Source organism: Typopeltis vanoorti, chromosome 1, assembly GCF_054136105.1.
Source record: "Typopeltis vanoorti isolate ZY-2024b chromosome 1, IOZ_Tvanoo_1.0, whole genome shotgun sequence".
Classification (NCBI taxonomy): domain Eukaryota; kingdom Metazoa; phylum Arthropoda; class Arachnida; order Uropygi; family Thelyphonidae; genus Typopeltis; species Typopeltis vanoorti.
In genome coordinates, this window is record NC_143549.1 from 88,689,202 (window position 1) to 88,702,362 (window position 13,161).

The 13,161-nt window shown below is 36.4% G+C and overlaps 1 protein-coding gene across 4 annotated transcripts in view; it reads right to left on the reverse strand.

The window, feature by feature from the left end:
- Nucleotides 1-13,161, reverse strand: part of LOC150110187 (puratrophin-1-like) — an 877,727-nt gene that overhangs the window by 303,522 nt on the left and 561,044 nt on the right. For all 4 annotated transcript variants that reach the window (XM_090398282.1, XM_090398290.1, XM_090398300.1 and 1 more), the window contains one exon: nt 5,665-5,760. In XM_090398282.1, coding sequence (XP_090254408.1) covers nt 5,665-5,760 — 96 coding nt within the window. The remainder of the gene's footprint in view (nt 1-5,664; nt 5,761-13,161) is intronic.

A 13,161-nucleotide genomic window follows, 5' to 3' on the forward strand; every position in this document is an offset into this window, starting at 1 on the left:
GGTGGTTGCCAGCAGTGTGAGGACCTCTGCGAGAAAAGGGTATATGTGGAACTATAAGGAGGGTGATTATGAAGAGCTCAAGAGACAGCTTGCGGGTGTAGTGTGGAATGAGGAGTCAGCTGGAAAAGAGATCAATGCAGCTTGGTGGATTTTCAAAAACTGTTTAGTAGATGCAATGTCTAAATGTATTCCAAGGGTGAGAAGGTTAAATAAGGTGGGTGTGAGATGGATGAATAAAGAGATTAAGCATGCGATACAGAGAAAAAGGACATTGTGGAGGCAGCCTAAGAGAAGTGGAAATAACCAATTCCATGAGGTCTACAAAGACCAAGCAAGGAGGGTGACTTGGTTGGTGAGGGTAGCTAAAGAGAGGTATGAATAGCAGTTGGCTAATGAAGCCAAAAAGAATCCTAAGGAGTTCTTTCGATATGTAGCCAGCAAAAGAAAGAATAATTATGGAAGGATGACATTGATTGGAGAAAATGGTATAAAGACAGCTGATGCAGAATGTGTGTTGGAGATACTTAATGAGTAGTTCATAAAGATCTTTCACAAGATTGAAAGATCTTGTGAAAAGATTGAAACTTCATGTAGGGATTAAGAGCAGTGATGATGGGGAGGAGAGACTGACTGTAGGTGAGCAAGAGGTGTATGGGGAGTTGAGTAAACTAGATGTTAATAAGGCTGTGGAACTTGATAATATATCACCATGCATTCTGAAAGAATGTGCCAGGGAGTTGACATCTGCCTTGACATATTTTTTTAATACGAGTCTTGCACTCGGTCAAGTTCCTAAGGAGTGGAAGGAGGGCAAGATTGTGCCACTTCATAAAGGAGGTGATCGAACTCAAGCATCAAACTATAGGCATATCTGTGTGTCAGGTGTTGTGGTTAAGTTGTAGGAGAAGCTTGTGCGAACTAGGATCCAGAGTTGGGTTGATAACAATGGCATTATCTTTGATGGAGAGCATGGATTTGTTAAAGGAAGGTCATGTTTTAGTAATCTACTTACTTATTACAATAAAGTGACTGCTTCCTTGGACAGAGGAAAAGGATACACAGTAATATACTTGGATTTCGCAAAAGCTTTTGATAGAGTACCTCATGATAAGTTGACAGTCAAACTAGTGCAGATGGGGTTGGATATTAGATTAGTGCATTGGATTGGAGACTGGCTATCTGATAGGTATCAACAAGTTGTGTATGGAGGTGCGATATCCAGGAAAAGGAAAGTCACTAGTGGAGTGCCTCAGGGGTCTGTTTTAGGGCCATTGCTGTTTAACTTGTATATTAATGATATAGGTGAAGATTTGGATGGAGATATTCAGTTGTTTGCAGATGATGCAAAGTTGGGACGAACCATGAAGTGTAGTGAAGATGTTGTGGCCTTACAGGAAGACTTGAATAGATTGAGTGATTGGGCACGGAAATGGGGATGCAAGTTCAATGTTGCAAAATGTAAGGTTTTAAAATTTGGAAAACAAAGATGGGATGCAGAATTTATGCTTGGTGAGAATATATTGTTGGAGGTAAAGGAAATAAGAGATCTGGGAGTGATAGTGGATAAAGATCTAAAATTGAGGGTACACATTGCCAAAATTGTGAAGACAACACAAAGGCTTTTGGGAATGATGCGGAGGACACTGACGTGTAGAAGTAGGGAGATTCTCGTTCCGTTGTATAAGGCTTTGATAGGCCACACATGGACTATTGTGCCCAGATTTGGTGACCGGGTTTTCAAAAGGATGAAGGAAAGGATCCAAAGGAGACTGACTAAGGTAGTTTTTCACCTCTGGAATGTCGAGTATGAGGAAAGATTGAGAAGATGTAATTTGCAGAGTCTGGTGGACAGGAGGAAGAGGGGAGGATATGATAGAGACCTAAAAGTTGGTAAGGGGTTGTTATAGGCTCAATGCTGGAGAAGTTTTACAGAGAATAGTGGGAGATCAGGGGAGAACCAGAGGTCATCCCTGGAAACTGTATAAAGAGGGTGTGAGGCAGGTTTTTTTTGTGCAGAGTTGTGAATGATTGGAATGCCTTGCCTGAGAATGTGGTGTCTGCAAAGAGTTTGAATGTGTTTAAAACACGGTATGATGAGCTGTGTGTGTGTGATAAAAGGACCTTCCAGATGAGTCTTTGACTCCATGAGGTCTTGGAGTGGTAATAATAATAATAATAATGCGATTGCTCAAGTTCTTTAAGCACTATCAGTGACACTGTCTTTACGTAAATGAGATTTAAAGACAGTGGTAGAAGCCAGTCAGTATCTCAAGAGTACTATAAGACACTGGAGATGTTAGTAAGATACGAATTTAGAATTTTTTTTTTTATTTATTTTTTGTGTGTGTGTGTGTGTGTGTGTGTGTGTGTGTGTGTGTGTGTGTGTGTGTGTGTGTGTGTGTGTGTGTGTGTGTGTGTGATTGTGTGTGTGGGGGGGGATAGGAGTTTATTTGTTTGGTGTTTTTTGGCACAAAGACAGCTGTGGTCATGCACAGCAAATGATCGAAGCAATTTATAAGTTAAAAAAAAAAAAAGAGTAATAAATGACAAAGGGATATATATAAAAATATAGTTCTAAAAAGAAAGATGTACAAAAACAAGTGTATAAAAAGATGGATGAAAAGCAGGTGTAAAGCAACTTATGAAAAAGTGCAAAAAAATTTCGTAAAACAAGAAACAATAATGTATAAATAAAAATATATTAAATTATCTATAAGTGGTAAAAGATTAATTGTTCATAAAAATGTATAAACAAAAGAAACATTTGTTGATGTCTGATAAAATCTGCCTGAGTGTGTAAGGACTCAGATTGTAAATACAGCTAAAATAATGACTGCATCTATCCATAAAATGGGGACAGGCCATTAAAATACACTGTTCGTGAGTGGCATTACAAAACTCACAGGCATGTTATCACTCCTCAGTAGGAAGGAGTGTGTGAGAAGACTATGATCTATGTGGAGCCAACCAAGAATAACTTCCTCTGTGCAAACTAGACTACCATAATTTAATTTCAGGCTTAATTTTGCAGAGTTTATTATTAGTGCCTCTATTCCAAGATGATTGCCACTGTAGAAACTTGTGTCTGATAATCTGCCAGTAATCAATGCAAGGTACAGGTAGATGTTTGAGAAACAGGTGGATGTTTGAGAAATGAGATGACCTAGCTGCAGTACCTGCAGCCTTGTTTTCCATCATTCCAACATGGCTTGGAATCCAATAGAAGCATACATCTAAGTGTAACTTCCATAATGTTGGATTTGAGAGAGCACTAGATGTTTTTGTAGCTCTAGACTTATTTTTTTCATTGCTTGAAGAGAGCTTTATGACTCCAGTATGATATGCACCTCTGATAGCAATGCAATCTGATGTATTTTAGTGCAAGCACCAATGCATATAGCTCAGCTGCAAAGATGTTGCACTCTAGATGAATTTGCACAGATATCACACTGTCTGGTAAAATGGCAGAAGATTCCACTAGGTCCTCCAATTTTGAGCCATCTGTGTAGACAGGCATAAAATCAGGTATTCAATTCTATGAGCTTCAAAGGACTGCTGGTAGAAAATAGGAGGTAGAAAATTTCAGAAGCCTGCTGAAAGAAGGGAGAAGAAGGGAAAGGAATGTGATACTCTATGGAGATTGTGCAGTTTTACAAAGGGTTAGTCTCATTATCATTAGACCTACATTGTGTCAAAAAGACTCATCACAGGAGGTCCTATTATATCCTTCCCTCTCTCTCTGATCCAACTACTAACCGCACTAGAGCAAGTTTGAGTGCGGTTAGTAGTTGGACAGGGTTCAATCGTTCGATGCTGTTGGCACACTCTCCCTCGAGGTGTGACATAATAATAATAATAATTACTTTGGATGACACTGGGTGGTTTATAAAAATTTGTGATACTGTAGTTATTCCAGAGACCTCTGCAGAGATATTAAAAAAGCTTGCACTGGAGTTTGGTTGGTGTATATAGCAAAATTACTGATACCATTCTTAATATAGACAGTCTAATTAGTGATATTGTTCTTCATATAACTGGCTACTCCATATTTAAGGTTGTTAGGATTAAATATTAACATATACTACTTTTTCTTCTGAAAAGCAGTCATCCTCTGTATGCTCTTACAAACAAAGATAAACAATTTGGTGGTCATTTAAAATCCTTGTTAAAGTAGTCACATTTCAATCTAAAGATGCTGTCTATATTAAGGTGACACACCTTAAGGATTGGGCCAACATTCATGACATAAGTCTTTATGATCACTATCATCACTGTCACTTGGCCTATGACTAAGTTCTGTGAGGAGAATATAGTGACATCATTGCTGTAGTCTATTTTGCATTATCCAGAGTGTACCACAAGGAAGCAGCCTACTTTCTTTCTATCCTAAGAGTTCCTATCTTCATTTCTATTATGGTTGAATATTTTTTTTTGTTTGTGTGTGTGTGTGTGTAAAATGCTAAAAATGTTCAACAATGCTTAAAATGTTATCAACAACCTCGTGAAAAGACTGCTTAATGGATATGACCAAACAGTAATTTCCCCCATCACTGCTACCCTCCAAATTAAGAAAGGATTCTATGAACAACATTACACTGTACTGCTGAATCATCTGCATGACGCTGCAAGAAGAAAATGCCTAGAGAAGTGACAAAATGGAAATTGCCTTTGCTGCCATGACGGTATTCTAGCTCATTCTCCCTTATCTATCCAGCTGTTCCCCCCCCTTTAAGCACAGTATTCATCATCTTCCTTATACCCTCTTTTACCTTGCAGTGTCGAGGGTCCATTGATCATCGGACCTCAATCCGTTTACAGGATAAGGTGGACAGCCTTATGCCCCAGTGTATCCTATGGCCTGTAGTGTTGAGTTTTCAAGGCCAGTTTGCCTGCTTTTCTGGATGAAAAACCCCAGAATAAACTGGGGGAAAAACCCTGCTGTCCACGCCCAAGACTGGCTAACTTGGCTATGGCTGAGGAAGATCCTTCAGCTCTTCACGTCACCGACGGGAATCGAACCTAGGACACTCCTTCCCCAGGCATATTAAACATAATGCTCAAGCTGCACTTAAACTCATTTGTTGTTTCACTAATTACATACTCAGGCAATGCATTCCTCACTCTTCAAACAAAACACCTACTCTTTGTCCACTCTCCTTATACAACTTCTAGCAATGACCTCCTTTGTTCCCCATTTCCACTCCACTCTATAAAAATCTGTTTTGCATCAAAGTGATACAAGTTCTCAAACCGATTTAAAAGTTTCAATCACATCATTCCTTCTCCTATCCACCAGGCTTTGCAGATTGCCATGATGGATGAATAGCAATCATTGTACACTTCAAATTCATATTATGCACTTTGCATCTCTACGTTTTTATAAATGACTACACGTCATGGACAGTACAGAGGTGAAAGAAAACATGATGCAAGAACAATATGCTATCCTGGTAGGACTCTGTAATTTGCTTTAACCAGTGATGAAGTTACAAGATAGCTATTTCAACAGTGACAGAAAACAGCACAAGATATTTTCATCCTGTTCTGTTTTTAAAAGCATACAAGAGCTTTTGGATGAACCTCTATATACTTTATTTTAGGAGTTCAATTAACATTAAAAAAAAAGCAATATTTTCATTGAATATACTAAAACTAAATAAATACCTTGACTCTAGATGTTGGGAAGGGATTTGAACTCTCTAGTTCTTCATCATTCTTGCACCATAAGATAACAGTGCTAACAGAGTTTGGAATGTTGGCCTACAAAATAAACAACATAAAGCTGAATGACAGTGTTACTAGAGACATATTCAAATCTCAAATGAATATTTATCCTATTGCCAAAGATGTTATAAATTCTGCTAACCAGATATCAAGATTTTTCTAAAAGCTTCAAAAATTATGCTTACTGTTGTAGTATCATGATACAATCTTCATAAGATGCAGGACTGATAGTAGGAAGTCTATTCCATACCACCAAAATCATTCAGCAAAGTATTCACCATCCTCTCCAAAAAAAAAAAGTTATTCTATCTGCCTGCTACTCTGTGTATAACATCTACTTGCTCACCTACACACCACAATTTTAATCAGCTTAACAGTGAAAGCAGCCATCAACCATCCTCCCCTATCTTGTGCACGATATGCAATATCGGTCTATTCAATATGCAATTTTCACCATTTTATATGTCATAATCGTATCTCCTCTTTCTCTCCAATTTATCAAGTCAATTTGCACCCTTTCAAGTCTGTTAAACCAACCATTGAGGATCAGGGTAATCCTACTGATTTTGATAATTAATTTCTTCATCTTGTCAATGGTTTCTTCATTGCCTGAAATCCAAGCAATAAAACTGTGCACAGTAGTTCAGATATAATCTTATAAAGACCATAATACTATGTCCTAGTTATTCATCTTTATTACGATTATAGCAATCTTTTATTATAATGAATGCTTTTGATTATCTCCCTCTAAACATCAACTTGTCTCTGCTTTTGAAGTGCTATCTTACTGCACAGCCTGTTTCTTCAGTTACACATGTATAAAATCTAACATTTAACAATGACAATAATAACATATCACTAAATGGAATGCTTAAAATTTTAAAACATTAAAAAAAAAAGATTATTTCAAACTCCTTCCGATATCATTCTACGTATTATTTTTTATTATCTCTCTCTCTCTCTCTCTCTCTCTCTCTGTTACATCATGTACATTCTTCACAACTTGCCCTGTATATAGCCAGAACATCACTACATCACTGTTCGGGGAGTTCAATATTGACAACTTCTTAAGATATTGTATGTGTGTATGCACATGCACACATAGGCATAGTGTATTCACTTACAAGGATGAGAGGTTTGTGGCTGAAACATGAAAATGGTGAAAGAGAATGCCAAACATGTTCTGATTAAAGAGTGTCAGAAATGTAGATTATGTCAAAAGCAATACAGTGTAAAAATGCGAGTGCTGGAGAGCATGCAGACAGGAATACAGTTACAAGCGTGAGCAAAAGGAAACAATGCAAATAATAAGACAGCAAGTTTGGAAAAAGATAACATGAAAGAAAAGGTGGGATGTGAGGAGAATAGCAAGATAGCATTATTGAAATACATTTATGCAGAGTCTTTCACAAAACACTGCAGAAATGTATGATGAAACAGCAGAGAAGAGAAAGAAACAGAGGTGCCAGGGAGGAAAATAAAAGAGAATATTGAGCAAGGAGACAGTTCTGTATGGTGATTCTACTATCAGTGGTGAACTTGATGCATGATAAAATTATACTCCCTAGAGTGAAGCATAAAAGATGTGATGATGTGAGAATGCAAACAGAAAAGGTTAGAGTTAATATTTTTAGCAGGTATGAATGATTAAAAGGCAAGAAGTATGGTATGAGAGAAAATAGTAAAAGGGTTACTGGAAGAAACAAAAAAGGAAGGAATAGGATAAAGGCTGCAAAGTCTGTTGCCATAATATGATAGGAGCAAACTGAGAATGATATGGTAAATGCATGAGTAGTGGTGTGCCACTTGCAGACAAACAAAGTGAATGTGACAGACAAAAGGACGTCATTAATGAAGTGGACTTGTAGATGGTGGATTTGGAGATAGGTGTCTGGAGAAAGATGTTCAGTGAAAGAATGGAAGGGCAGAATCAAGGAACATTATGGCTATTAGGAAGAAAGTAGGGCAGGTGAGAATGTCTGTATGTGAAGTAAGTGAAGCATGAGAACAAGAATGACTAAAGAATGATTAATGTAATTTCTCAGGTCTCAAATCTCAAGGGGGTAGTCATTGAAAATGAAATGGTACCTATAGGCCCAAGAGGATAATTGCAATTCATATAGATTAATACCAGAAGCATCAGGAATAAAGGTATGGCATTTTTGACACTGGTTAATTGGACTTGTCTAAAAATTATTAGGCACTGATAAGACTTTTTTTTTTTTATGGAGGAGGATGACAGAGTTACAGGGATGGAATGTTAGAGGTATACTGTAATATCAGAACATGCTGGGAAGTGTTAGAGCAATTCATTTGTTATCAACAGCAAACAACAAGAACAGAAGTAGAGCAGGAAAACAAAAACCAAGATCATTGGAAGAAGTGTATTTGAGATACCTGGTGTGAGTATGGCCAACTGGACAAAATATACAGTCAGTTGGAGAAACAGATCTGGGAGTAACAAAGAAAGATGGATGGATGGTTTACATTGGCAAATTAGCTGAGAGCATAGAAAAGTAATTAATATGATACACTATATGAATACATAAATTGTAAGGAGGAGAAAAAAGACAAATGGGAGTAAGAAAATGGAATTTATTATTCATTATCCAAGAATCTTCAAAGTCCAAAGACACTGTAGGAGACTCATGCTAACCATTATTCATATAACACTTATTGCATTTTTCTAAAACACATTCAATAATAAACTCAAAACCACTTCTAGCACCTTTCTTTCTTTCTTTTTTTTTTTTTTTTTTTTTTTGACTCATTCACCACTCTTCAAGAAAAAAAAAAAAAAATCTAGTCATCGTACCCTTGCTACGCACACATACTTTGTGACCTTTTTTTCCTCCCTTCTAATGCACCAAATATTGTGGGAATTGGATAGTGGGAATAATTTGAGGAAAATATATCCATTTGTTTGCTGATGATGGCAAAATGAAGAGAACAAGAGGTGATGAGATCCTACAGGGTGATTTAAATATATTGACAGAGTGGACCATTAGATTGGCAATTCAATGCAGCAAAATAAAGTATATGTATGCACTTTGGAGAAAAAAAAAATGCAAGCTGTGTATATCAACATTTATAATACTATACTGCTAGAAATTGATGAGGCTAGGATCTGAGTATGAGGATAAGGAGTTGAAGTTAGAAGAAATACTGCAAAGTGGATAAAACAGTACCACAAAAGATCATCTGGATGTGTTAAGAGACAAACTAACTTCTTGAGATAGAGAGGTTCCTGGTTTTCCCTTTCAGTTGTTTACAACCATAGGCGACTTTGTAGGCATTGTCCACAAAGTATTCCTGGTGAGATTTTTTTACAGTGTAGTTCACTATTGCTTTCCCCAACCCCCCCAATTTTATCCAGGCTTGGGATTGGCATATGGCTGGGAAGTATTCATGACTTAATCCATGCGTGTTCATTCATGGGGCCAGTTTGCCTGTTCTGGGGGACGAAAAGGTTGGTCGATTGGTAGAGCCTCTGCTACTAATGGCTCAGTTAAGTAAGTTTGAGCACGGTTAGTAGTCGGAAGGGGACAATCATTCGATGCTGTTGGCACACTCTCCCTCGATGAGTCTTTGGACTCCCTGGAGGTGTCAAATAATAATAATAATAATAATAAAAACCAGAGTTTTCAGGTGAAAAAAAAACCCTACCTCTGTATGAGACTGGCTAACTCACCTTTAGTAAAAAGAGATAAGATAAGGTTCCTCACATCATGGACAGGAATCGAACCCAGGTCTTTCAGACCAAAAGGTTTCATCTATACTGACTGAGCTACAGAGGCTCAATAGAGAGGTTATTATTCTTTACAAGGCTTTGCTATGATTACACCTGGAGTGCTGTGCTCAGATTTAGATGCTTGGGTTTCTTAGAAATAAGGAAAAATGGTGGAGAGGATTCAGATGCAAATGACCAAGATGTCGCTAGGTCTTTGGAATGCTTATAAGGTAAAGAATGTTTGAGCAGGTTTGCATCAATTTGTTAGATGTTTACATGTCCAAGGGTTTGATAAGCAAGTACTTCAAATTCTCATGCATAGGCACTGCAGAACTGCAGCACCCCCAATTTTTCTCAATATATAAATAGATTTAGTAATTTATTTATATTTGCTTGTAATATTTCATTTTATCATCAATAATCCTATACAATTCTCTTCTTATTTTGTATAAAAAAATAATAAAAATCCATCTTATAGTACTTAGGAGGGCGAAGGACGCTGGCAGCACTGTTTACCACAGTGTCATATTGCTATGCGAGCAAGTATATACACGTGATAGTGAGATGCGAGCTATTAGCATAAAGTGGCACTGTCTGTCGCACAGTTCCACTTTGTTTATGTGGTTTGCGCCAGTAGAGTGTTCGTAGTGCTTATTGTGTTTACTCCGTCTCTTTAAATATTTGAACATTACAATTAAAGGATTTAATTGTAATGTCCAAAAATTGAAATCCATTCCTTTAATTACAATTAAAGGGGATTTTATTTTTAAGTAATTTTGAATTATACTAGACTGTGTAATTTTATTGATAATGAACAACATTTTTTCATGATGATAATACAGTTATTTTTGACCACAAGAATTATAGGAGAGAATGAATGGCTACTATTTGGGTTTTTTTGGTTCAAATTTATTTTAAAACTAAGTTATACCAACTAGTTTTGCCAATTTGGCTGTTGGCTTCATCAGGGTAAAAGATGTATAAAAAAATAAGAACACTTAAATGCTAAAAACAGTCAACTCTAAAACCATAAAATAAACCGAATACAATTGCATTTTATAAAAGCAGAAGAGCACGTACATTACACACATAGCGCATGTATGATCTACTACTTGTTATGTAGAAATGTTCTGTAGTTGGCAGCAAATTTAATTCTAGCATGTTGAAAGATCTAATCAGGATCTTCCAGATCTCGAGCAGAATCAATCCTTGGTTTCTATTAAGGTTTTGTTCTGAATGGAGAACTGTTGTGGCTTCTTTTATAATTCGGGAGCGGAAGTCCTCCTCTAAATAGGGCATTGAGCTTTTATCCCATTCTATAACATGGTTAGTCCTAGCAAAATGAAAGGCTAACCCTGATTTGTCTTCTCTATTATTATTGACGTCTCCTATGTGATCCTCCTTCCTGATTTCAAAACTTCTTGAAGTCTGGCCAATGTACTATTTATCAGCAATTAACAGGCCTTGCAATGGGAAGCCCTCTTTCACCACCTTATGCAGATCTCTTTATGGAGAAATTTGAAAGTAAAATTTTATCTCAACTAGACCCTAAACCCACAGTTTGGTGGAGATATGTTGATGATATTTTTATTGTTTGGAAAAATACGGAAAAGGATCTGTTCGATTTTCTAAGCAAGATTAACTCTTTGCATCAAAAAATTAAATTCACTCTAGAACTTGAGAAAGATAACCAATTACCATTTCTGGACATTTTAATCAAGAAATGAATAGATGGTTGTATTAGTGTTACAGTTTATCTCCTCAAGCGCATGGAATAAGAGTGGCTTTTAAACCTGCACAGACCATTCACCAATTTTTATGATCTCTGAAAGACAGTAATCCATTTTCTAAATATGACAGAGTTTACAACATCCCCTGCTTGTGCGGCTTGAACTACATTGGCCAGACTTTAAGAAGTTTTGAAATCAGGAAGAAGGATCACATAGGAGACGTCAATAATAATAGAGAAGACAAATTGGGATTAGCCTTTCATTTTGCTAGGACTAACCATGTTATAGAATGGGATAAAAGCTCGATGCCCTATTTAGAGGAGGACTTCCGCTCCCGAATTATAAAAGAAGCCACAACAGTTCTCCGTTCAGAACAAAACCTTAATAGAAACCAAGGATTGATTCTGCCCGAGATCTGGAAGATCCTCATTAGATCTTTCAACATGCCAGAATTAAATTTTACTGCCAACTACAGAATGTTCCTACATAACTAGTAGATCATACATGCGCTATGCGTGGGTTGTACGTGCTCTTCTGCTTTTATAAAATGCAATTGTATTTGGTTTATTTTATGGTTTTAGTGTTAACAGTTTTTAGCATTTAAGTGTTCTTATTTTTTTATACATCTTTTACCATGATGAAGCCAACAGCCAAAGTTGGCGAAACTAGTTGGTATAACTTAGTTTTAAAATAAATTTGATCAAAAATACCCAAATAGTAGTCATTCATTCTCTCCTATAACATTTTTTCATGTTTAATTTTTTTTTAAATTTTTACCATAATTTTTAAATTTTATCCAAACATGTATATACTGTACTTACAGTGTGTATGTATATTTCGAAAGTTGCAGCACCCTCACGATTTCAAGCCACAAGCTGCCACTGTTCAAATTTATGATAATTCACTGAATCAATTACAAAATATACACATATATTACATATTACAGACAGACCAGTGCAACTTGTACTCCATATTTATATCAAAATGTGTTCTCCAACCTAACTGACCAATTGGAAGTTAGATATGCTATCTCAGTGATGATTCTTATGCAAAGCTTTGTTCCACTAGACTCATGCATGTATATCATTATTCAAACTGGTTATATTTTATGAGCACACCCCTATTATCAGGGAGTAGAGGAAGAGACCTAACTTACAAAAGGGAATTTTTACAGGGTAAAAATTCCCTTTAAGAAAGGGAATGCAGAAAAAATTGTTCAGTATATGAATGGAGAAACAGAACAAAGGGGTTATCCCCTGAAGTTGTATAAGAGTGTAGTTAACAGATGTGCAATGTCAACTGTTTTTTTTTTTTTTTTTTTTTTTTTAATAGCTAAACAAGTGTTCTTTTCCAGGATGGCAGGAAAAAGACCCAGAGGAAGGCCAAGATATAGGTGGATTGATACGGAAAAAAGTACCTTAGAAGATAGAACCATAAGATCTGATAATGTTGGAGTCTTGACAGGTAATAGATTGATTTGGAGGAAAATTGTAGATAGGAAGTTAGTAATGATGTAAATTTCTCATGTAGTACTATCATATCCTATACACCCCTTGAGGGTGATGTCAGGAATTTGATGAAGTATTTGCAAGTGCATTGCCAGTGAAAGTTTTGTGAGAAGATGATAGGTGATTATGTGAACAATGGTTCGTGAGAGTTTCAGATGGCAAGTTCGGGAAGTTCACAGAGATGCCTGGATAATGATAACATTTTTGGAGAACGAATAGCGTCATAGTGGATATCAAAAAGATATGAAATTCTTGAAGCATGGCTTAAAAGATAAATAATAGGTATAGTTCACTGTTCCATGATGAGTTTATGGATTCTATGAAGATGCTATTGATTCTTTCCATTTGGAAGATCAAAAATACATAATTAACTTTTAACCGTTCTAACTGAAATATAATTTCTATAAGAATATAATTTCTATAAGAATAAGATCCTTGCTGAGTTTATGTGCACTAGTGGAGTGACATG